Source organism: Copadichromis virginalis, linkage group LG5 (assembly GCF_057382275.1).
Source record: "Copadichromis virginalis isolate Kocher_CV1m ecotype Utaka linkage group LG5, C_Virginalis_male_GT1.1, whole genome shotgun sequence".
NCBI classification, from domain to species: Eukaryota; Metazoa; Chordata; class Actinopteri; order Cichliformes; family Cichlidae; genus Copadichromis; species Copadichromis virginalis.
Window position 1 is genome coordinate 37,279,329 of NC_140622.1, and position 25,301 is coordinate 37,304,629.

The 25,301-nt window shown below is 40.9% G+C and overlaps 1 protein-coding gene across 5 annotated transcripts; it reads right to left on the bottom strand.

Moving 5' to 3' along the window:
- Window positions 1–24,912, bottom strand: arhgap40 (Rho GTPase activating protein 40). 5 transcript variants are annotated; one of them, XM_085457646.1, is made up of 18 exons: window positions 24,847–24,912; window positions 22,226–22,306; window positions 21,372–21,530; window positions 19,891–20,188; window positions 14,856–15,082; window positions 13,740–13,945; window positions 13,063–13,141; window positions 12,154–12,302; window positions 10,966–11,131; window positions 10,381–10,472; window positions 10,011–10,088; window positions 8,562–8,721; window positions 7,680–7,762; window positions 4,953–5,159; window positions 4,044–4,184; window positions 3,489–3,640; window positions 3,296–3,351; window positions 1–2,805 (listed from the first exon to the last, which is right to left on the bottom strand). In XM_085457646.1, the coding sequence occupies exons 4-18, from the start codon at window positions 19,962–19,964 to the stop codon at window positions 2,699–2,701; spliced, it is 1,977 nt and encodes a 658-aa protein (XP_085313772.1). In that variant the 5' UTR covers window positions 19,965–20,188; window positions 21,372–21,530; window positions 22,226–22,306; window positions 24,847–24,912; the 3' UTR covers window positions 1–2,698. The 5 variants fall into 5 exon arrangements, with proteins under 5 accessions (XP_085313772.1, XP_085313773.1, XP_085313775.1 ...); XM_085457647.1 differs by lacking the exons at window positions 21,372–21,530; window positions 22,226–22,306; XM_085457649.1 differs by lacking the exons at window positions 19,891–20,188; window positions 21,372–21,530.
- Window positions 24,913–25,301: the final 389 nt, after the last annotated feature.

Consider the following 25,301-nt stretch of genomic DNA (forward strand, 5'->3'; position numbering starts at 1 on the left):
TGAGATTCACATTTATTGACAAAAAAAATGAACATTTTTCAAAAGTTTTTCTTTCTACAGAAAAGAAATATTTTCACAGATATATTAAAAACTGTAAATGTCCTTCATGTAGTTGTGTGAGAGTCCCTGGGTAATCACACAGATAACACTGTTTCAGAGAGGAAACGTCCTCTCTCTCTCTCACACTCACACACACACACACACAAATACATTCACATACAAACATAGATCATAGAAAGCTGCTGCAGTGTGAACCTGTGCCCCTGTTTACGCTGTTGTTCAGCGTGTGGGTTTAGACAATGCGTGTCCACGTGCTCTGCTCCTCAGGGTGCTCGCCCTCCGGGATGCTGCTTCAGAGGTGACCTAGTTCTCCTGATTGTCAGCAGAAGGCAGTTTCATCAGCTCGCTTTGTGCCAAGGCACTGAACTGTGCCTGGGACCCTGGGACGGGCCAATTGGACTTGTGTAATGAAGCTGATCACACACGTGCATGCACACACACTCACACACACACACACTGCTGTCATCAGGTCCAGGGCAGCAGAATTTATAACGCCCATTTATTACGTTCTGCTTTATCAAAGAAATGCGATTCCTCCGTGTGCATTTCTGATGCTGCGCTGCCATTATGGTCCATTACAGGGAAGTGACAGAGATGGAGGGGAGGGTGTTGATAGATGTCGGGTGCGGGCCGGCTGTCATTACCCCGTCTATCGAGTGGAGTGTGTGAAACGCTTCCCACAAAATGGCCGCGGCGCACCAACATGGCTCCGTCTGCGAGGAGCAAACGATTCACATCTGGCGATCGGTACAAAATATTAAATACATTCATCTGCTGCTCGACTGCGTTCGGAAAAAGCTTTGAGTAGCCTCACAACAAACAGTCCTACTGCAGAGGGTTATCCTTAAAGTGTGTATGAATGAGCCATATTTATACAACTTCTCCTACTAACAGATGTAAAGAGATCCATTAAAAAAATGCCAGCATACGAACAATTATGAACACAAACACTGCAAACTCCCACACCGAGTATGGGCAGCTTAACACATCATACTGTTACACTGAGTCTCGCTATCCTACACAATACTCACTGAATAAGAAGCAACAACGGTATTACATTCATATAAATAATAACAATAATAATAATAATAATAATCCCAGTACACCCCATGAGTCACTTTGCTCGTTTTCGCCTTCATTCGTGTGTTTTTTAAAAAAAGACGAGAAGACCAGCTTCACTGTGTGTCCTTTACAACTCCCTTTAGAGGTACAGTCACTGTCCTTGAGGTCACAACACCAAATCTCGTGGTGTCCAAGAGAGTCTCTTTGAGCGCTGCTCTGTGCAGCTCAGGAAGTCCGAGGATTTTTTTTTTATTTTAATGCCCAGGAGATCGCAGGGTTTCACAGATAAAGGGATATCAGTTCATCAGGGTCTCTTTCCCTCATTGAATGGCACAGGTGAAGAAGGGAGTTGACACTGACAAACCCCAGTCTTTGTTTACTTAAGTCATCAAAGCTGCAAAATCAATCTGGATCAACTGTCTGTTTCCAGGTTAGCTTCTGCTCCAGCAGCTTAAGTGCCCAGTGTCTTCTGTCATGCTGCCGTTTTCTCATTATTTTTGTTTCAAAAAAATGATCCAAGGGTTTTATGTTCAAATTTGTTTACACGAGGTTACGAGTAGCTCTAGATGTAAAGAGAATGTGTAAATAGGAAAACTTGCTGCTTAAGTCAGGATAGAAGAATAAAGAAATCAGCTTTTAAAAGCTGTGTTTCTCCTGATTTATGATAAAGTAACACTGGTGGGTGAACAAAGAAATCAAGGTATGGAGCACCTCATGTATTACTTCATGGTCAACTATTTTTTTCTGACAAAAGTTGAGAAATCCAGAATTTCATAATAAGACTGAAAGTTGACCTGCTACATGTGTCCTTGTTCACTGAATACTTGAATATCCAGGGTTATCTGTATGAACTGGCTGTATAAGTGACTGAGCAGTGGTAACACTGGAGACTGATGATGTAATAATAGCTTAATCGCTGGAGATGCAGGCGGGCAAATATTTACAAATGAAATCTTGTATTCTGCTGACTTTTAGCATTAGACAATAAATTTTCTTCAAATATGCACATAAAACTCTTGTATCACGTTTGAGCTTTTTACAAAGCCCTGATAAATCATGATAGAAAAACACTTTTGTGGAGCAGATGCTGGCCTGACAGAGGGCGTGAGCTCTCTATAGCCAGAGGTGCTCTGCATCCCCATCTGCTCGCTCATGGTTGGATACGATTGCTTGAGAGAAAAGATGGCGAAGCAAACTGTCCAGCCGGTCGCTCTCCTCTTTTCTGTGCAGCAGGTTCTCTGTTGGAAGTAATGAGTCGCGTCGGCAGCTTTAGGCTCTCAGCGTTGCAACGCAGGAGAGAAATGATGTAGTGAAGGGAAAAGAAGAAGATGGAGAGAGGCAGGAAGAGAAAGACAGAGGGTAGTGTGTGTTCGTGTGATCGCAGACAGTTTTTAGGCTCTGCTCCAGGCAGATTCTCCATCTATCCGTTCCCGCTTCCTCCATCTGTCTCCCTCTCGCTTGTTGCTCACGGGATGAACAGGATATGAAGAAGTGATGGCTGTGTGGATTTGATTTTTCCGTAGACCTTGATGCCTTTATGTTTAGTCTGAAACTGAGTTTTCGTTCAGTCCATCCATCACAGCCCCCTGCTGCCGCTGGGTCTCCTTTTGATGATCCACTCTCCTCCAGGATTGCTGTTGTACAAATCTAGAAGGTGTGTGTCTGGATCTAGGCAGTGCTCACCTGCAGAAATAACACACAAAAAGTGAACTTCAAGACATATCAATTAATTAATTTATGGATCAAACAATTATGGCAAGGATCATTACAAAAATGTTCATAATGATTTTGTTTTTCCTTTAACAATAAAAGAATATGAACTTGTTTATATCATCTCTATGGTTTCTACCCATTTTTCTGTCAGCTGATTATGAATGTGCTGACTGTTAATCAATTCTAATCCTTGTACTTGTATTAAAGCATAAAGATTAGAGTTTTTCGACCACAAAAGTAGTGCAGATTACAAAAAGTTTCGGTTGTACTGTGTCAGCTCTCATGTGAGCGCGCGTGTGTAATAAGCATTTGTCTGCTCTGATAACTGCAGATGCACTGCTCGTGTCTCTTTGGCGCTTGTACACTTCATTACGTAAGACCTTGCTACACTCGTGGGCTCAGTGAGCAGAAAGACACGCAAATGTCAGTGCTGCACCGGTCGGAGAACACTTTCACTCACCGATATTCCCGCCCACTTCGTACAGGGCGCAGTCCGAATACGCCACCGAGCCGTTCCTGTTGAGAGACACGCACGCGACACCATGCATGAGGGTCTGTTTTTGTTTTTAACTAATCACATGTATGAGCAGACAGATTCGTGCAACACAGCTGGATGCATTAAAAACATTTTTTTTAATATTGTGATATCGTACCTCCGCATTTTGCCCTTTCCATTTTCAGGGCTTCTGAGGAACTGGCGGTAAAACTGGGCGAGAAGGTCGGAGGCTCTTGAATTTAAGTTAAGCTGATAATCCATCGTGCTGCTTTCCAGTTCTCCAACCTGGATTTTCACTGTACGATGTGGCTGCAGGACACAAAAAGAGCACAATTTATTCTTCCTGTTTGGTCATCATCTGGAATAACTTTGAATATCAAACGCATCGATACTTATATAGTATAAAATCTCACAGTTATTGTATTTGAAATTGATTTCTCGGTAGCTGAACACTTATGCCTTTCTTTCTACAAAGGGAATTTAGGGAACTGCTAAAACAGTTCACTGTAGAAGTTCCCACAAACATGGTGCACTTGTTCATCCCTAACCGGCTTATGTCAGAAATCTGTCCGGCTCCACCACCAGCTGAAACCTACTGTGTTGTCTTAAAAACCAACTGAAAGTTTCTAATACTCTAATAAAATGGTCCTTCGGGCCTGGCATGCAGCGTCTCTAGTGAAAGAAGCAGTACAGTGTTGTGACACCAGCTCACCTCGGAGTTTTTCTCCGGTTTTTCCCTGCTGTCCGTGTGAATCTTTCTCAGCAGGTTCTTGAAGCGACGATCGTATAACTGGTAACGCCGGTTACTGTTCTCGTTCAGCCTACGCACCTGGCTCATGAGGAAATTAGGGATCTGGAGAGAGGAGCAACATGACACAATGTTTGTCTCATGCCAAGAAATGTTCACACACTGTTTGGCAGGAAAAAAAACAAAAACAAAAACACAGCCTCACTCTGGAAGTTTCTATAGTGACCTTGTCAAACCAATTAAACTTGTGAAGTAAATACAGCAGGAGTTGGCAACCTATCCCTACAAAAATATCTGCGTGGAGCTTCAAAATACATTTGGGACTTATAAAGGGACGTAACACGTCTATTAGGTACAAATGAGCCCAAAAGGGGCAAATAATTAAACTATTTTACCACATGACTACTCTGCAGGGGGTGAAAATACAAAATACAATAATTTTCTTTAGAAGTTGAGGAAAAATAGCTACTGCTTAAAACTGACCAGCTAGAAAGTTACGTCGGCTCTGAGTCCTGCCTGTGTTTGTGCAGTGATTTAAATTAAAATTAGCCCACAATGATAATGAATACAACACTTTAGAAGTGTACCAGCTGCAAAATCAGATTTTTGGTTGATTCGGACTCCACTCCAGCAGCAGACCAAGCAGGCCAGTAGGCCAGCAGTAACCTAAGCTTTGATGCACATTTTAGTTTGCAGAATACTAGTTTATTACGATACTATTAGCTTATTGGTGTATAGGCTGCATATTACTACATTTTGAGAATGTAAAGAATCACGTGCAACAACAATAAATCAAAAATGTAAATGTTTATGGAGATCGACAAAAGGAGTTGCATGTGGCTCAGGAGCTGCAGGTTCAGATCTCTGTCCTACCGTCCAGAGCAGGTCCTGGTAGCGGATGAGGAGCCTCATAACATCCGCCGCCTTCTCCGCCTGTCCTTTCTCTCCACCCTCAGTTAGTCTGCTTGGGACAGCCTTATGCAGGAACAGGTTGGGAGCCATGATGGTTGCGACGGCCCACAAGTTCATCCTGTTCTTCTTTTCCTTGGAGACCACCTTACTGAGGAACTCCAGCAGAGCCTAAAGCAAACACGGATGCAGATACAGGTTTCCTTTTGTTAAAGCTTGGAGCTTTAATGCACTGATCTATAGCTAAATGTCTTTCAAAAAGAAAAGAGAGCACTTAGATGCAGGACAAAATACGATGAAGTGAATAATTACAGTGAATGAATCATCTGCAACACCTCTGCTGAGAAGTATGCTAATGCACAGAAAGTTTCAGCTGTGACGCTGGAGTCAAAGTAATTAGTTCAGGTGGCTTTTAAGCTCCTGGTTGCTATAAATGGAGATGACTGCATACTTGTGTTTAGTGAAAATGAGTCATGGTTAATGCAAGCGGTTATATAACAGAGCAGAGTGTTTAAAATGTGGAATAGGAGCAGAGCAATACAGTAATGTGTTATGAAACAGTGCTTTTGGTCAAGTGTCATCCTGGATACATTTGTGGAAAATCTAAGTAGAGTCTGTAGAGTGTGACATCAAACGTGGCAGAGCCTGTTGTTCACAAGTACAGTTTTAACACGTGGGGTCATTCACACATTCTGTAACATTCATGTAGCGTTTTACACTTTGAACTTGGCTCTGAAACTTGGAGATTTTCTTCATGTGCATGCAAGTGAAAGGAACAATGTAACACTACAAAATACTAGAAATTTGACATTAAATTAACATTGAAAGATTAATACAATGCAGAAGGTGGTTTAGTATCATCTTGATAAAAAATAAATAAAAAAGGCTTTTCCCGAGAAAGAGAGAATCCTTAAATGTATTTACTGTTCAGTAGAGATGGGCAGTAACGGGTTACAAGTAACGCGTTACTGTAATCCAATTACTTTTATCAAGTAACGAGTAAAAGAAGGGATTACTATTGCAAAAAAGCTAATTAGATTACTGTTACTTTCCTGTAAGCACGCCGCGTTACTGCGTTACTAAAAACTGGAGTTTTTTGCGAGTGTCTCATGACAATGACGTAAGCGAGTGCGACGTTCGTGGCAACAGCTGTGTGCAGATCAACAACGGATAATATATGGTAACAAATGCGGCAGAGAGTATGACGTGCAGCGTTTAAAGCGTGGAAGTACTGACCTTACTTTAAGTTTGATTTCGTAAAAAGTAAAGATTTCGCTGCTCACTGCATGGGAAGGAAACTTCTTTTTACAGCGAAAAAACCCCCTAAACTTCCGCTCAAGCACCGACAGTACGCTGCCACGGGAATATGAAACTCCCAGATCCTTCCACTGACCGCTAGGACACACCTGCACCAGGACAAACCTCCGCCTGCCCCACTCCTGCTATACAGGTGAAAATAGAGCAACAGGACTGCTGAGTGTTTGATTTTATTTCTTTTCTGCTGTGTTTTACGTGCATTTATTTGAAAGAGTGTAAACACAAAAAACTATTTTATTTTATATGCTGGAATATGCAGAAAAAAGTTAATGTAAATGTTAAACAAATTTCTTCCAGTCAGAGAATGTTGCATATAATTTAATGTTTGCTTCATGCGTAAATTTAAAAGATTAAAACTAATAAAACTAGTTTCAAAAAGAGACTTTTTCATTTGATTACATTTTATATGATGGATTATGCAGAAAAAATAGAATTGGGCTGAAAGATCTATCGCTTTATCACCTATTCAGGTTGTAATTTTTTTTTAAAGTAACTAAGTAACTAATTACTTTTGAAAATAAGCAATCAGTAGAGTAACAAGATTACTTTTTTGGGGAAGATTGCTTTTTTCAAGTAACTTGACCAACACTACTGTTCAGCATTAATGAGACAGATGTGAAGCTTTCACACATTCTGGCCTTTGAACTGAGTGCTAATAATAAGCTAGTGTTCTTCCTGATGTTCTTCCAAAGCACATCTTACATGAGCTCTGATCCAGAGGTTTAACTGGACTTGTTGGATATCAAGTTATCAGACAGCGTTCACTTACTAAGTATTCCTGAGCCCACGCACCGACTTCCAGGACAGACTTGTGTCTGTTTTTAATGCAGTACTGCATGAAGATTACAGCATTTTATTTTCTTTAAAGAAAGCCACTGAATCTCTAAATGCTTTGATGAAATTTGCTGTGATGAACATTTTCTGTTTAAAATATAGTACGAAATGATTAAATCATTGTTGCTGTTATTTTATTTACATGTTAGGCAGCATTACAACTTTTTGCAAGTATTAAAAAAAATGTGACTAAAGCATTAAAAGTATGTGAGTCCTTTAGCACAAAACAATATAAAGTTATTAATATTTATGCCGTCAAAAGAACTTTTCTCGTTTTTGAGTAAAGACAACGTTTGACTTTGACTTAACATGTATTAAAATGACCTGTTTTAGCTGTGCTCCTAAACGAAATCATAACAAATTAAAGTGAGTAAATATAGTAAATAAAAAGCACAAAGGTGGTATGTGAACAGAAAAGTCATATTCCATTATCGAACAAGCCCACAATAAGGAGCTGCACGGATTTCTGCCAGAACAAAAAGGCTTTACTGCGTCTGAGAGCACGACTCACTGTTTGTGTCTGTGTTGTGTTGTCTTTACCTTTAGTGTGTTTCTGTTGGGCTCGGGCAGCAGCAGGATGAGCAGGTTCAGCATGTGGAGTTTCTGTTTCAGCTCTGTGATTTCTAAAAGAAGAAACAACTAGGTAAGACAAACACACACACACGCACACATAATTCATTTCCTCTGTTTGACAAAGAATAATGGTATGTCTAAGGATTAATGACAGTGTGACAGGTGGCCATTAGCTTTGTTAGCTTATGTCTCTGCGGTCGCACATCATTCATCATCGCAGTGATCCTCCTCGCAAGCTACACACCAGCTAGATTCTATTAATATCAATCTGTATTTTTATTAAAGTGAAACTAATGTAAATGCACTGATCTACAGTACAGCTGTGTCACTGCACATGTATTTGTGGCAGTGCAGGGATACTTCTTAAAATGGTATCAACTTGTTCATCTTAATTTTAATTTTTCAGCCAGAGTAGAATAGATAAGTGTCACACGGCGCTGCCGTCGAGGTGAAGAGACTTATTATAATTAATATAATTATAATTATGATGTGAATCCTGCTGAGCTGTCTGTGAAAGTGGGCAGCAGATTAGTGCGAAGAGGAGGGGAAGAAGAGCTGATGCTCTGTACAGTAATTTGATACAACCTGGCAACAATGAATGAATGATCCAAAGTTATACTCGGGTACTTTAGCGGTGAAATGCTGATTGACTGTATGGCTGCACTGTAAATATAAAGCCTTGTCCTAAAAATGAAAACCTTTAAGGATTAATACAAACATCAGACACAGTTCTCGTCCAATCCAAAATACTTAGTTATACAACAGTGTGCTACAACACTGTGCCACAAATATAACACAAATACAAAAGATGTTTTATCCAGCAAGAGCTGTCACTTAGTCTTGACTGACCCCTGACGGCGCTAAAGTTGTTGAGGTACTCCGCGGTGAGCAGAGGAGCGGGCAGCTCACGGATGAACTTCTTGAGCAGTGCAGCGGCGTCGTTCGGACTCACTTCATCCCATCTGACATGCCGCGAGTAGAAGTTGGCCTCCAAGTTCTGCTGCAGCAGCTGCAGACACAAAAGATGGCGGTTTAAGAGCTACGTGACATAAATGTTGATTCAAACTATCGACCCGGCACAGATAATGTCAAGGATCAGTCATCGTTTAAAATTTTCAGCATAACTCAGCGTTGACAATTTGAAAGCACATTGACCTGTATGCATTTAAAACCTTTACAGTAATAAATTATGTATTCATGATGATGGACCTCAGGACAAAGGTATCAAAGGTGTTTCATGTACTTTCACATACTTCATCTCAAGTGCATCTGTATATGTGCAAATTTAACTGACAACAGTCTTTATTTGTGCCTTGTGTAAGGCTGCAAACATTTTTCTATTATTAGCTCTAATTGTGTTTGAAAAGTCATGCAGAAAATATGTAACAGGACCAACTGGATGACTAGACTTAAACTAAAATCTATTTATAGTTTCAATCAAATTAATTTTGTTAAACTTTCATAGAATAATGTTTGTGCTCATTTTGTTCATCTTAATCTGTGTTCCCCGTCTCTGTCTTCATGTTTCACTGTAAGTTACTCTTTTTGGTTACTTCCTGTTCTACTCTGAAGGTTTCTCATTTCTGTTTTTGTTCCTGTTCCTCCTTTATGACTGTCTGCTTCGCCCTCATTAGTTTCACCTGTTTAATCATTCCCACCTGTGCCTTGTTTCCAGTCATCAAGTATATATTCCTCTCTTCATCTTAGTCAGATGGTCTTTGTTCCTGTACTTTTTGCATTTTGGACTCATGTGTTAGCATTTCAGTCTTCCTGAGCAGAAATCAAAACACCAAATGCCAGTGGATGCCGGTGGGTCACGCTGTGTAAGCATTAAATGCATTAATACATTTTAACTGTTTGATTTGCTGTCAAAACAATAAACTCAACAAATACCAATCCAGTTACATCTCTCTGTGTAATTGCTGTCATCAACCCCAGCATCTGTTCTAGCTGTTTTTCCTTCTTTAGAGCTAACTGGCACCCTCTAGTGGCTGCTGATATTTAATTGATTCACCGTCACCTGAGTGTGTAAGAAATTAAATACTTTATCGTGAGCGCTGCTTTACACCAGCAGCTGCAAAAGCTGTATTGATTTTGTCTCATTGGACCTTGTTTTTCTAAATGTCAGCTGTAGTTAAAGTTGGCAGAAGCCATTTGATTTTCCTCTGTATTGATCTGGAATTTCTGACATTTTACAGTGTCAATATTTTGGCTGGTTTGAAATTTTTTTATTTTTCTTTGCTTTAAACATCCAGTTATTTATTACAGTAATGAGGTGTGTAGACCCTGCTCTTGTACCTTGATTCTGGACTGAGATCCTGGGACACGCAGGATCCCCTCCGAATCGATTCCCTTTTTCTCCAGAAATGACAACAACTGCAGAGAGAGAGAGAGAAAGACGTCAGCAGAGTTGAGCATCGTTAGATAAGAATCTCTCGATCACCTCTGCTGGTTATACTCAGTAACTGCTGCTACAAACAGGGTGTGGTCAAAGTGTTTCAGATGCAGAGGACACGGGGCCTGTTTTCTGATTTTGATTCGAAGACGTTTGTGAAGTTTGTGCGATCAACAGATTTGAATCATAAACATCATATATAGAACACAATATGCACAAACAGTATGTATGTTGTTTAGGACACATGACACAGATATTTTTCAGAGTTCTTACTTCCTGCAGCAAGAGAGGAATCGAAGCGCTGGGCTTCAGTTTCTGATCGTTCTCCAGCAGCGTGGCCAGTGGGACTCCAAAGAGCGGGCTCTCTGTGAAAGACCAAAGAGTCAGTCATGCCTGCCCTCATATAAACATCTGGCCCGAACAGAATACGGGGCAAAGTCTCAATGTGTGAGACGGGTCACTGCTTTTGCTATACTGTTGCTAACCCACATTTTTGAAGGTTATTTATGACTGATTGTTTCTAAAGAATATGTAACCACAGTTTAGTCTAGTTTTTCGTGCTATTCTGTGTGGAGAATACGCATGTAAAAAAGATTTTGAATATACTCAACTCGTCAGTACACCGGACATGACCACTGTTAAACTAGTTAACTATCGGTTAAACAACAGGAATAGTTGGCGGAAGTGAAAAAGCTGTCAGGTTTATATAGATGGCAAAATCTAAACACACAACATACAGTTAAAATCATCATTTTCTCTCCAGTGTGTTTATTTTTAAAGCTACTACCCTCACAGTATGCCTCAAACATTTCTATGTGTGCTTTTCCTGTAACGACCTGATGGTGAATGAAATCACACCTGGGTTTTTCCTCTTGCCAGTTTTGTGCCTTTTGACCTCCAGCTCTAGGAGGTCGCACAGCGCCGTCATGTCGATGAGAGCCAACTGACGCACCTTCTTCATGTCAGCGTGGGAGAGATCTTGAATACGAGTCACTCCAAGACGGCACTTGGGGCAGATGACCCGCTGGGGAGGCGATAGTGGAAGGAGAGGAAAAGCAGAAGGGGGCCAGAGTGCAGTTGAAAGTTAGAAAGTGGAGGTGAAGAGGGAGAGAATACAGAAAATGTACAAAGAGGGAGAAAAAAGAATGAAAGAAAAGGAAAGTGGAAAAAGAAAAAGAACAAGCATGACATGCAAATTAATTTCTGTAAATAATAAAGTAATTATAATGTACTTTACATAAGTTTATCTCTATGTAGTGTGTTAGTACATGTAACCTCACTAATTAAAACCACTAATTCTGCCCTTTTTCAGAGCAAACTTATTCAGCCTGAAATAGAAAAATAAAGCTGCTGGACTCTGTGACACAACAACTCTCCTTTTGTTTCTGGCTAATTCCATCATTCCTTATCTCCTTAACCCTGTTATCTAACAGCAGAGCGCTGATTGTTGCAAATGGCTTATAATAACATTTGTGTGTGTGTTTGTGCGCATGTGGTTTTACATGAAAGTCTTAATCCAATCAGCGACTGAAACGTACACTGGTTTCTGTTAGTGTGGCCCTCACCCCTTGATTTTTTTCCTTATATAGCTGTAATTACTGTTTTTTTTCTGATAACAGCCTGCCGGTTGGTGATGCTGTTGAATATTTGAGGCCTCAAGATGTTGTAAGACTTTAAAGCTTTCGGCAAAACATGCTGTAACATTTAGAAAAAATCTGTTCTTGTCATTTATCTTCATGAAGGTTTGAGTGAAACAAGCCGCTCATCAGCGCAGTGACAGTAAGTTCTTTTACAGCTAAGCTTAAATTGAACTAAACTGCCCACTTGATGCGCAAATCACGCTGTTACTAGCACTCTCTTATTCTTTTGAAATCTTTTCTGCCAACAGTTTTTCTTAACAAAAGAAATAAATGTACAAGTAGATATATTTTATCACCAGAACATTTATAAAGCAGAAAGCAACATATTTAAACCCCAGAAGTCTTCTGAAAGCTGCAGCTGTCCTAGAAAATGAGTGTGAGAGGTGAAAACTGTTTGGGTGCTTACGGGCAGGGTGCCGTCCTCCTTCCTGCGCTGGCTGTTATTCTGTGGCAGTTTGGCTTGTTTGATGAGGATGACGGCCTGTTCACAATAAGCCACATCAGTGATGAAGTATTCATCTTTGGGAGTACCTCGCTGATGCTCTGGGGTCACAGCTGAGCAGAAAACATTTCCATAAACAAACACCGGCCTATTAGTTCAATCAGGCAAGACTACTGTAGAAATGTCACAAAACTAACCTCCAAAATAAAAAGGGAATGTATAATATGAAGAAAAGAACGATAAGGACAAAAATGTACAGGAAGCCCTGATATGAGGAAATGTTCTGTGAACAGACTTTGTGTCTTATCTGCTAAATCAGGGAAACAAATCATAGCATAAGCACATAAAAACAAGAATACTGACGTCACAACACCTTTAACTGTGCCAAAAGTTCATCTGTAAGACAAGTATGCTATTGTGTTAATCATGACTGTTCCTCGCTATCAGATGTCTGCATGTGTTCAATACTTTTGAAAAAATGAAAATGAGAAACAGGATTGTCAAGTTGGCAAAAAAAATACACACAGGCAGCATTAAGCAGAGGCCAGTGGTTATCCAGGGATTAATATGAACCAATGAGAAAACAGATGACGCAGCCATGGCCTGAGCTACCTTCATCAGGCCCCCAGAAATCCGAAGCTCACCTGATTTCATCATCTACTGCAGTTAAACATGTGAGTCATTATCAAAATGACACAATAGTGATGGAAAATCCAAACAAAGGGTTGGTTTGAGTCAGGTACTCAAAGAAAAGTTTGATTAAATTATTTTACTGAAATGACTTCAGCCAGTGTTTTAGAATAGACTAAAAAGTGCCTCCACCACTTATTATTCCCTTTAGTAATTTTTTTAAGTAAGGTGAGCAGCTCTTACCTGATAAAGGTGACTTGGCTACCGATGCCATGCTGTTTTGTGCTGGGTCTTCACTATGCTGAGACTCGGACACGAGGGTCTGTAGAGGAAGATCACGGACATGTTAGTTTCCACAATAAGTCACACTAATAAATATCAGCTTTATGTGTGTTCTCTACCCCTGGGAATTAAGTGTGTGTTTAACTGTGTCCACTAAGTGAAGGGACATGGTCTGTGCAGGGTGTTTCCTTTGATACAGCACTGATAAGGATCAGAAGAACAGTGTCTCTGTTCCCCTCTAAGGCTGTCTCTGAGGACAAAGCATGGCCTTTACATGTGATTTGCCTTCATTGTGACAGATCAGTTCTTCCATCAAACAAGACAGCATCGCTGGAACAATAGAAGACCCTGAATGTGTCACGACAGTTACCTGGGAACTGAGTCTCTTACATTTTACTGTATAATCTAACGCATGAGAAACAGATATTCTGCACTTGCGTTAACCTTCACAGTTTCTGCAGCAGTGCTGAAACCGGAAACCCGGGAAACCAGCTGATGTGCGTGTATCAAGAAAAGCTGCATGCAAATTACCTGCTTTCCTTTAATTAGTGGCTGATATTCTACAATGTAAAACAATCATTACTGCACAATTTCCTTCTTCAGATACAGTCAAGGGTTCAGTATTTGAGCATCCTGACCTGTGAGCTGAATATGTCGCGAACGTCACGCGGTGGCGGTTTGTTCCGTTTGCGGAGCGTGTAGGTCTCTACTCGACGCTTAACGGCTTCAGCCTGCGTCTTGGTCAGAGTGGACAGCAGGGCAGTTTTGTCTACTGTCTCAGTGTCCTCACTGATGAGGGTTGACAAGCCAGCATCGGCCAACCACTGTTCCTCCTGCTCTCCTTCTGAAACACATAAATATAACGCTGGGATGTAAAAACACCAACAACGACATGATCTGTATAAAATGCATTTAAACATGCAGAATGACTCAACCCTATTAACTCTGAAGTAGTTTTGTGTATTTCAAATAATACTAAATTACTACAACTAACTATGTAGCTTTACTAGAACACTATTTGGTAATATTTGCTTAAAAATGTAAAGTAACATGTAAATTGGGTACCAGGAAACCAATCCAATAGATTAAAAAAAAAAACCTTTAATGAAACTTCTCTTTATATCCATAATTCTAAATAGGGAACATATTACAAGGCCAACAGTTCACTCAGTTGGCTGCAGTCTAAGTGATCTATAATAACTAAACTTGAAGTATAAACAACTGTAGGTGGTCCAAAGGCTTTAAAATGATAACTTGGGCTGAGTGCGAAGTTTAAAACAATTGCTCTTCAACACTTAATACAGCAGTTAGTGAATGTTCAGCCATAAGAAACATAAAACTGAACACTCACTCACTCACTATTCATTAGTAGCAAAATTAAAAGAGCACCCCTGTTACAAAGTGACATGAAAAGGATCCACTGAATTAACACAATCAGATCATCTGAATGGGCATAACAAAAAAGCACTCCTATTAGAAGTCAGTATTCATGAATGGCTATTTGGCTCCTGCATATAAAACAGTCTCTGCCACAGACTGTTTGATGGTGTTGTCATGGTGACAAGCACTACTTTGCTGCATGAGAGAAACCTGATATGTTGCCATGGCTAATGCATCATTTCATGGAGACTCTTCACTAGCAGCTGCTTTAAGCACTAAATGTTTATAATGCTATCACATAAACTAAAGCGAGTGTCTTTTTCAGCTCTTTCTTTACATTACTCCTCAATCAGTGCAGGATCTGCAGTATTTACCTTCGGAGTGTTTCGAATCTCTCCTGCTGCAGTCGTCTGCGTAGCCACTCCCCTGTTGGATATTCTCAACCTCACTCCAGAACGAGTCCAGGCAGAGTTTATCAGGGTGCTGCTCCTGATCCTGAGAGGGCGGCGTGTCCGTGTGTTCGCTGTGAGAGAGTTCAGCGGCTGCCTGGTCCTGCGGGCTGGCCCAAGGCTCCACGCTCATCTCGGTGGGGCTGGGATCTCTGGTGCAGACATACACACACGTAAAGAAATCACACGCATGCATGCAAACAAATGGATAGAAACACAAAGGCACATACAAACGCAGGATGAATGGCAAAGACTGGGGTGGTGCAGGGAGGGTGAATCCTCCGGAAGAGCCCAGAGAGATGGAGAGACAAAAGGAGTGGGATGGAGGGAGGGCAGGAGTGTGGAGAGAGACGGCGCAAATGGACACAAAGGGGGGTCTCTATTGTTCTTGTGAAATGTGGCCCGGAGGCAAAGTACCCCACAAATCCACTAGATGTCACTGTAACAATGTGAAATCTGTTTTCCTCAGGGTTACGCCCTTCTGTGAATGTCACATACTAACAATGGAAGACAAAATATGCAGCTCTATAATGAATAAATCTGATCGGAGTCTCCTTTCCGTACACATGCAAGGAAAAGCAGCCTGTATTTCCTGCACAGAACTGAAAAACAAGGGTTTCTGCTCTGTGCCAACAATAGGACACACTCCGCTGGCAGATGCACTTGCACCCTCCAGTATTAAATGTGACCCAGCGATCTCAGACACAGGAAGTAGCCTGACTGCACATCAATGATTCACTCCATTGGTGTGCAGCCTGGTCACATTCTCCAAGTCACCAAATGTTAAAACTCATACCAAAGCATGCTGGGGAATTTCTGTGGAATGCCTGGTGGCTTATCATTAAGTAATATTTATCAGAAAATACTCGTCATACTTTCAGCTGTAATTCTGGTGAGCTTATCGAAATGTTCCTCACAGATGCCCACATCAGCCACCAGTCAACAAAAGCAAGGTCTGGTTAGTTTTATTCCATATTGTGCTGTAGTGTTCCTAACCAGTTTCAGAGGAGGCGGGGCACGGGTGGTGGTGGCAGAGGTGTGAGTTTCAACAGATTTTCAATGATCGGTTCTTTTCTTGCAAAGTAACAGCACGGAGAAACAGAGACACAAAAGTTTATATAAGTTTGTTCTTCACTGATATTGCACTTTGTACTCCAAGATCCATCACCATTAAACATGAATACATCAGTTACCAGATTATTAAAACAGATTATTATTAACAATAGAAGTGGTTCTACTGAATTAAAATAAAAATTATTTTTCGTAACTGTCAAATTGTATTAAGTAACAGCTCCACAGAGATTTGTGAACCAAATGGCCTCTTGCCATTTGTTTTCTGATCTCGAAACTAGTGAGGCTACATTCCAACACACATGCAGTACTCTAGGATACAGACTAGCTGACAGTACCTACCCCAATCCAATGAATTTCAATGGAAAATCTCAAATATTTCAGCAATTTTAGGAACATTTCAAACAATGTTTCTTCCCAAAATATATCACAACCGTGAAGAATCCAGATCATGAATTATTTACAACAGACATTAAATTAACTGCAAAAAATGATGCATAAATCCACCTTCACAGATTGATAGTAAATGGTAAAATGGCCTGTATTTGTATAGCCCTTTTCTTAGTCCCTATGGACCCCAAAGCGCTTTACACATCCAGTCATCCACCCATTCACACACTGGTGATGGCAGCTACATTGTAGCCACAGCTGCCCTGGGGCGCACTGACAGAGGCGAGGCTGCCGGACACCAGTGCCACCGGGCCCTCTGACCACCACCAGTAGGCAACGGGTGAAGTGTCTTGCCCAAGGACACAACGATCGAGACTGTCCAAGCCGGGGCTCGAACCGGCAACCTTCCGATTACAAGTCGAACTGCCAACTCTTGAGCAACGATCGCCCCTAACCCAACAGTTTTATAGTTGCAATGATCCTGGCAACAAGCCTTCAATAATGCGTTTGTCTGCTGATAACGATCAGAAAACAATGGAAAATACCACAAGGCATGCCAGAGACCAACTGTTTTATGCAGTTTGCAAGTGCTTGAGAAGCAGATGTCTGGCATATGTGTTAACTTTGACAGTTACATATTCCCGTCTCCTCTGATGACTAATTTTCAGTTGTTCGAGAGTTATATAATAAACACCATCTTGGTAACACCTACCTCTACCAGCTCCACTCAGATTTAAATGAATAAATTAATAATTAAAGATACTTTATAGAAGCTGATCAAAACTCTCCAGCCAATAGGAGTATGAATGTTAGTTTGACCATAAAGCGAATAATGATACATCCATGAAATAAATAATCAGTGATGTAATAAAGGCTATTGTTCACACAAAAGCTGCTTCATTATATTACTCACATGCAGCTATGAAAACCATCACATACGAACCTGGCAGTTCATATGTGACCCAGGTGAAACTCTTTTATATCTCACCAATGACTGTCTGTAAACTGTGAGGCAGTTAGCACATGTGATAAATGTTGGGATAAAAATCTAAAGAGAGTCACCCTTTTAAAACTCTTCTGTAAGTACAGACTTCTCAAGAAAAGTAAATCTACCGTAACCTCGCAGAACCTTTTGTTCTTTTTACCGCAGAACCTGTCATTTGCACCACTTCTCTTCAAGAACAGAAAGCACTCCAAACCTTCACCAAAGCTCTTGTGAGCCAGCTCCGTCTCTAACTCTCACACCTACCTGGCTTTCATCTTGTGAAAGGATATCTTCACGCGCTTGCCCTTCCATTGAGTCTGTGGACGGAGCCTTAAGCGGCTCGGTGTGGAGCGTGAAAAATGCGTACTGGGCATGCTGGACATGAGCGTGTTCACCACTACCTCCGCTCTACCTCCCATATCCACATTCCTAAAGAAATCCAGGAATTAGAGTCTTGCACAAAATCTAGCTTTATCCAGTCCCGGTTGATGAACACTGTGTGAGAGCGAAGCGAATCTGTCCGCAGCTCTAGTTTCTTGTAAGGTGACAGGAAGCGTCTTTAGTGTGGCTCAGGCTGTGTGGCATGTTTCTAAGCTCGAGCAGGAATGCAAGAGGGAGTGACGACTTCCGTGAGCATCTAGACATCACTCACACCTGTCCCCTCCCATGTTACTCCGAGGTGACGCGCCCTGCCTTATACGCCTGACTGCCATCTTCTTCCCTACTGGTTCAAACTGACATCTATGACCTGTCACATTTCAAAACCTGGCTTAAAATGCTTACCCTGAAACACAAAACAGTCATTGTTTTAGGACAGTAGTAGCCTAAGTGGACAGAAACAATGAACCCTTGAGCAAAAGCTTACTTGTTTTATGTTGTATCACATGTTTATAGCACTTCAGACACTTTACTGACCTTTGAGCATGAGCCTGACGACATTTGTTAAGCTCATTAATCAAGGATTCTTAGATGGCCAGATGAAGCACTTTAATCCCCTCTTCAATGTATGTGACCAGAAATAATTAAATCAAATGTTTCTAATGATGAGTTTTTCCCCCTTTTAAAAAAACAACAACAAAAAACCCAGCTTTAAAGTGTTGACAAATTGCACAAACGTGCGGTCAGACAGCTAATGATGCAGTAGGTTGCATCAAATCATACCTTATATGTAGAAGAAAGACGCATTCGTTCAACTGCATACTTGGGCACGGGTAAAGATTAGAAAAAGAATGACTGTAATGTGACCAGAGGATATGATGTGTGTGCTGTATGTGCGCACAACAGAGTAAGAGGAACATAAAGTGAAAGTTTCTCAAGTGCAACAGGTCTGTCAACATTGCCTGTGAGTATGTAACCCCCAAAGGCCTCACTCAATCAGTGACTCATCCTCGCTCTCTCAATACTCTATTGTCATGCTGATGTCCTACATATCAGCTGGGGACGTGAATACACAAACACCTGGTAAATGAGGGGGAAGGGGCCTAAAACATTTTTATATTGTCTACTGATAGATTATATATTTGTTTGTTTTAATAAAATCTTGAAGAAATATCCTCATACATTAAAGTTGCCATGCCTGCTGTGTTCTGAATTTGTGCAAAGACTCATACAAACTGAAAATACTGCAGGACTCAAGCTAAAAATACCTCTAACTCCCCTCAGATGAGGGATTATAAAGAGGAATAAAGCTAGCTTTGAATTTTCTCCCACGCTGACTCAAGAACCAGGAGGAAAAGAATCATTGTTTAATTTTAAATCGGGTAATAATACTCCTCAGCTTGCCAGCAAGCCACGTAGCTTGGCCACAAAACAAAGAACATGCTTCATACTAATGCTAAAAAAGGAATACTGAAAATGTCATGCAGCTGTAATTGTTCTTTGTTGAATAGACCTCCTATTAAGACAGAGTATCAACAGGAAGCCATCCACTCTGAGAGAAGAATGGACAAAACGTGACCCTGTTGTCTACCTTCATGCTCAGCACGGTGGGAAACACAAAGTAACCCCAACAACAACTCTGGTGAAGGAATACTGCAATCCACTGAAAAAGAGGTCTGTGTAGTAACACAGCGTTTCTTCCTTATAGCTGAATTCTACTGAAAGCCTCTTAGAGTACAGAGAATGCGACAATTAGCTCACACAGCCTTGAGCAAATGCTTTTTTTCCTAAGTCATCCCAGCATGTAAGATCTGTGACATGGAAAATCACAAACGCATGTAGCAGATCTATAAAGCACCGAAATCTTACAAAAAAGCGCACCAGAATAGAGATTCACCTACCACCAAGGTGCACAGAGAAGAGCATAAAGAAACAAATTTTTATATATTATTCGTCCAAATAATAAATATGAATCCATCAATAAAGTTATATGTTTTAACTTCTTCAAAAAGGGAAAAATAAAGAAAAGCAAAACAAAATTTTCAATCAAAGACACACAAACAAAAGTGACACCACATTTCAGCTGGCTTAGAGTTGAGCCGCAAGCCTCAGCAGACCCCGACAGCCTAATCCTACCTGGCCTTGTATCGTCCAATAACCCTGCCAGAGAACAGCAGCAGGGCCGCCGAGCCGCTTCTCCCCCATGGCATCCTGCTGTTGTCCCCCGAAACTGCTGCAAGCTGTAGGAAACAGCAGCTGCCTGCCCCTGGCAAGCTGTTTCCTTGTAATCTCCTCAATGCACAAACACATTAGAACAAGGACAGTCTGACTGTGCTGGCAGAAACGTCACTACTTCGCATCCTGAGGCAGGAAAGGAGGTCGCCATGGGGGGCTCGGCAAGGCTAGAAGCTGACTGGTTGAATAGCTGACGAGGCTGGGACAAACAGAGGAGAGATACCATATGAATGGTTTTTAGGGACGGCACTCGAGCTGGTGGGCTGAACAAATGGATGGAGCACAGAAAGTAACATGTTTGTCTTAATAGCCCTATGGCTGGAATTAAGTTTTGGATTAACTTGTGCTGGAGATACATCATTTACTGGAACAAAGAAAAATGTGAAACATCCTTTACAATATTCACTTACTGATTTACTTAAACCCAAGCATAGGAATCTGCAAAACTGTGTCTTTAACTTGTCCTTTAGCCCTGAGCACGAAAAACAATTAGAGACATAGATGCTCGTCATTTAATGGTGTCTTCTGAGAAACGTAGAGACGGCTATGACATAACGTGGGACTCCTATATGCTTCAGTTATGTTAAACATAGAAGAATCTTCCAGAAAACTAACTTCCTGCATATCTAACTAACATGCATTTCTTTGGACTTGCAATTGTTATGCTGTGAGTGGACAGTGCTAACCACTACATCACTGTCCCATCCATCAACATTTAGCCTACATAAAAGTGAGGTGTGGTGTAAAAATAATGAAATAGGTGCTCATTTAGATTTTTGTAAAAAGAAAGAGTATCATAACTAACACAATGAAAAAAACTCTGTTTGTAAATCTTATTTTAGTTCCTGTACAAGAATGTTCCCCCACCGAACAGCTTCCGTGTCTACTCCAATAAACATGTCAAGTCACGGCAGTCACTCAACACACGGCGTCCTCCTGTTGACAGTTTACCTGGCGAGCCTGATACAAGTTCTGTGTTACTGGCATCTCAGCGCTTGGCAGTGGTCCCAGTGACTCTCAAAACTCAATTTGTGTTTAACAAGACAAAAACAAATTGAAGGCCGCAGGGACACCTCTTCAGATTCTAGCTTTCTCATCCGCTCTGTGCTGACACTAACACACTCCTTATTTTTCTTTGTTTATTTTAATACGCCAACCTGAAGTCTCTGAGGTCCCTGTTTCTGTATTTGATTTCCTAAACTATTTAAATTCAATTCAATAACAATATAACACTAAATCACAACAACAGTCATCTCAAGGCGCTTTATATTGTAAGGCAATAATAAAATTATGTAGACACTAAATTGCAAGTTAGAATCAGGCTGTCTTCTTTGACTTTGACTGCTGACTGGCTTTCCTCTGAACTCAAGCCCCTTTCACACCTTATCTGCCAATCCTCCTTGGCTCAGAGATACGCCAGGGAAAAAAGGAGAGTAGAGAACGTGATGGCGTGTCTTCATGTGACCCCGCAGATGGCATGTGACAGCCAGCTCAGCCTCATGCCCTGCTCTCTTCTACTCTTGGCAAACAGACCACTGAGCCTTTGCGGAGCGGAGGGAAAGGGAGGAGTAAGACAGGGAAGTGAAGGAGAAAACAGGTGGGGAAGAAAAACATTCAAAGATAAAAGATGACAGATTAGGATAAAATGTGGTTATAGAGCCACAAAGCCTCACAGTTTCCACAGATTTGTGTTTCTGGACAAAAGTTTTCATATCCTGAACACAAATTTTCAGCAGACTGGTCTCATCAATTAATATACAAGGGAAGAATTTGGACCATTTAAGAAGACTTTTCCCATTAAAATACATCAGTTTCAAAGTCCTGCTCAGATTCTCTTAATGGAAACTGTCTCGCTAAGAGATTCTAAAAAATGTAAACTAAAATAGCCATGCAGCTCAGACTGAGGCAGACTCATCCACACCTCCAGATCCAAGCAAATGATGACACAGTGTGAGTGGCAACAGCTCATATTCACACACAGTCAAAAACCTGGCCGTGTATCAGATGCATGCTCGCTTATTTACTGACACAGAAGCTCACAGAAACAAAGCGATGTGGTGAACTGCATCATCAAATAACCATGCAGCCCATGCTAGCATGTTTTTATTAGAGCAACCATAACCAGTACAATTCCACAGAAACCACTGAGGCAAACATTTGGTGAACATGTACAAAACACTTTCTTGGATGGGGAAAAAAATGAGTCATGCACATGCTTTTTTCACTGTATACATACAGACGGGCAGAATTGAGCTGCAGCAATCGAATTCCACACTAGCTCGGCACACTAAGTCATCGGGGCCGTGTGGTTGACCTTCTGAAAGCACAGACGGGAAGTGAGTTGGGGAAAAGCTTTCATTATCTGCTCATATGAACATAGCGATGCATCACTCAGCGTCCCTGGGTGAAGCTCTGAGACTGAACCAAATGTAAAAACCTTAAAAGTCCGACTAAAACTGTACAGAGGCTCATGCACTACTTTGCTGTTCTATTTTGCTTCTCATGACATGATTGAACTCAAAGTAGGTTACCTGAAACAGTTCAGCTTCAGTTAATTAGTAAAGCATTTCCAATTTGGCTCATTGAGGTTTTAGAAAGATTTATTTTAGGCAAGCTGGGCTTACATGGACTAACTATGGCGAGTTCTGCTGTGTTTACAACTTCAAGAGACTATGCTTGGCATGAAAGACGCACAAGCCCGGTTGGTTCATAAGAAATAATAATCACCTTAAGGCTTATGATAACAGCTTGCATTCTTAGAAAAGATTCCTTCTTTCCCCACCCTACACAGAAGATCAGGCTCAAGGTATTTCATTGTTGACTTTCAGTTCTACTTCATAAATTGGCAGTGAAAGGGCAACAAAGCATACAATGATATTGTTTTCCTGAAACCCTACACTTACACGATCATAACCACAATAAATGATCAGGAACATGATCTGCAGCATGTAACCAGATCTCTTCTGACCAGGTTAAAAAAGAAAAACAATTTCAGTGACTGCATTTCGTTCACTGAGCATTTTCACAAACACACACTGTCATCTCTGGTGCTGGAAAAGGGCAACGACTGAAGCGATGAGATGTCACAGGTTAAGTCTTAATATTTAAGAAAGAAAGAAAGTGTACTTTATTGGTCCCCGTGGGGAAAATCCCTCTCTGCATTTAACCCATTCACTCAGTGAGGCAGTGGGCAGCCATTGGGCGCCCGGGGAGCAGTGTGTAGGGACGGTACCTTGCTCAGGGGTACCTCAGGGTAGCTGTTCAGGGGAATCGAACCCCCCACCTTCCGATCATGGGGCCACCACTCTACCTACTGAGCTATCCCAAGTCGTTGACATCATTATATTCTCTCTATTGAAAACAGACAGGCTGCCAGAACATAGATGTGTTCGCTGAGCAGAGCAGGGCTTAGTCTAATGGCAATGAAAGCTAGAATACGTTCTCCTCTGCCATATGGAGCTAAAGTGGATTACAAGACAGAGGTATTTTGCACTGACTCTTACCCTTACCCTTTGGACCTGGAAGCAAACACCGACTGGCCAAGCTTTTGCAGGTATTATCTCTTACCAGTGCAGCAAAAATTGTTCCTGTTTACAGAGAACATTCACAGTGGCCACATCTTTTTATCCATGTGAATAGCAATCATAAAACCCAGGATATTAAAGGGTCTACCACTACAGTACACAAAACTGTAGACACATGCCAGTCTAAAGCAATGGATTGAAAGAGATTTTTTTTTTCTTAACTTGAAAACCAACAGCAAAAAGCATTAATCCTGTTTTATTTTGGTTTGTTAAATTTAATATATTTCACTGTACTGATTTCAAATTAGTTTCTACATACTTGTTTTAACATATTGTGTTACACTTTACTGAGCTGTATTCTACTTATTTAAGGTATTTTGTGATAGGGAATGCTTAACATAATTGCTAACTGCTACAACAAGGGAATTCACGGAACAGGTAATTAACCAACTATGTCCTTTTTTTGAAGGGGGATAGACTCTACTACCCCGCCCCCCAAAAAAGAACTTGTTAGGCTTGTTATTAAATGGCCTATCACTACAAACATTTACAATGCAGCTGCATTAAGTAGAGCCAAAGTAATACTGTGTAAAGCAATGAAAACACTGATCCACCCTTAATGACTAAATTAACACTGAAATCAATATTTAAAATGTAAACAAGTAACTTTTTAAAAATTGTTTTTGCTGGAACTGCTCATGTTGTTGTGGTTTGTTGTGTCCTAAAGTAATGTAATGCTGTTTTAACTAAAATCCAGGAAGACTAGGACAGGTTTATGGGACTACTAATCGGGCTCATAATAAATAAACAAATACTACTGAAGCACCAAGGATGTGTTTGAGGTGATTTGGAAAGTGTCTACATAGTTTATCTATAACTGAACACAGAACCTGCAGTTTTTAGATGAAGCCTAAAATATCCTCATCAACACATATCAATATATTCCAATATTAGATTTTATAAACTGTCTAAAAAGAGTATAGGCTTAAAACATGAACAAATGCATACTGCTACCATAATATGCAGCGATTAAAATTAGGGGAATCAACGCTTTGTATAGGCTCAGGCTCTCAGCTGCACGTGAGGCGGAAAACGCCCATAGTAACAGGTTCAGAGACCCTAGCAACCAGAAACCTTTATAAGCGAATGCAATAGAAAAATTGCACAAAGCTCTAGAAATATTTTCAATAAAGACAGCCTTTTTGTGTAGGATAAGACTTGTGTTTTAACCAGAAAAAAAATATCACCGTGCTTGCCAAACTAGAAAAAAGGAGGGTAGGTGGCTAAGTGGAAACAAAGCGTCGCGTCCAACAAATAAAACCGGTTTCCTTACCTGTGAAAATGCTGTCGACGCCCCCGGTGTCCGAAGGCTCGACCGAGCGTGGAAAGAATGTGTTTCCATGTAGTCCAGCAGCAGCAGCGAGTCTTTCTGTGAGTGATAATGACAACAAGCAGATGGGACGGGATGAGATGACCGAGGATACACTCTCCTCCGCTTTCAGTCCACGTTATCCTTCTCACCTTGCGGCTGACGTCACTCCGCCGGGCTCATCAGCAGCAACCACATGATGTGCAGTTGTACCTCAATCTGCTCCTCTGGCGCTTTTTAGCTTAAACCTCAAAACCTAGCGTTAACATCAAAAACACCAGGGAAAGGTGCAGTTTTTTGCTGTTTCTCTGTAAAAGGATGATAATAATAATTATTATTATTATTTTAAGTGAAATGTTAGCATGAATATCAAGATAAACAAGTTAGGGGAAAAACATTTATACATATAACCATTTGCG

Excerpts from the sequence above, each read along its gene's own strand:
- arhgap40 (XM_085457645.1), bottom strand. The coding sequence starts at position 17,795 with ATGGGAGGTAGAGCGGAGGTAGTGGTGAACACGCTCATGTCCAGCATG. Across the intron at positions 13,946-14,855 it reads AGATTCGAAACACTCCGAAG|AAGGAGAGCAGGAGGAACAG; the intron begins GTAAATACTGCA and ends TATGTGTTTCAG. Across the intron at positions 8,722-10,010 it reads GATCTCAGTCCAGAATCAAG|CTGCTGCAGCAGAACTTGGA; the intron begins GTACAAGAGCAG and ends TTGTGTCTGCAG.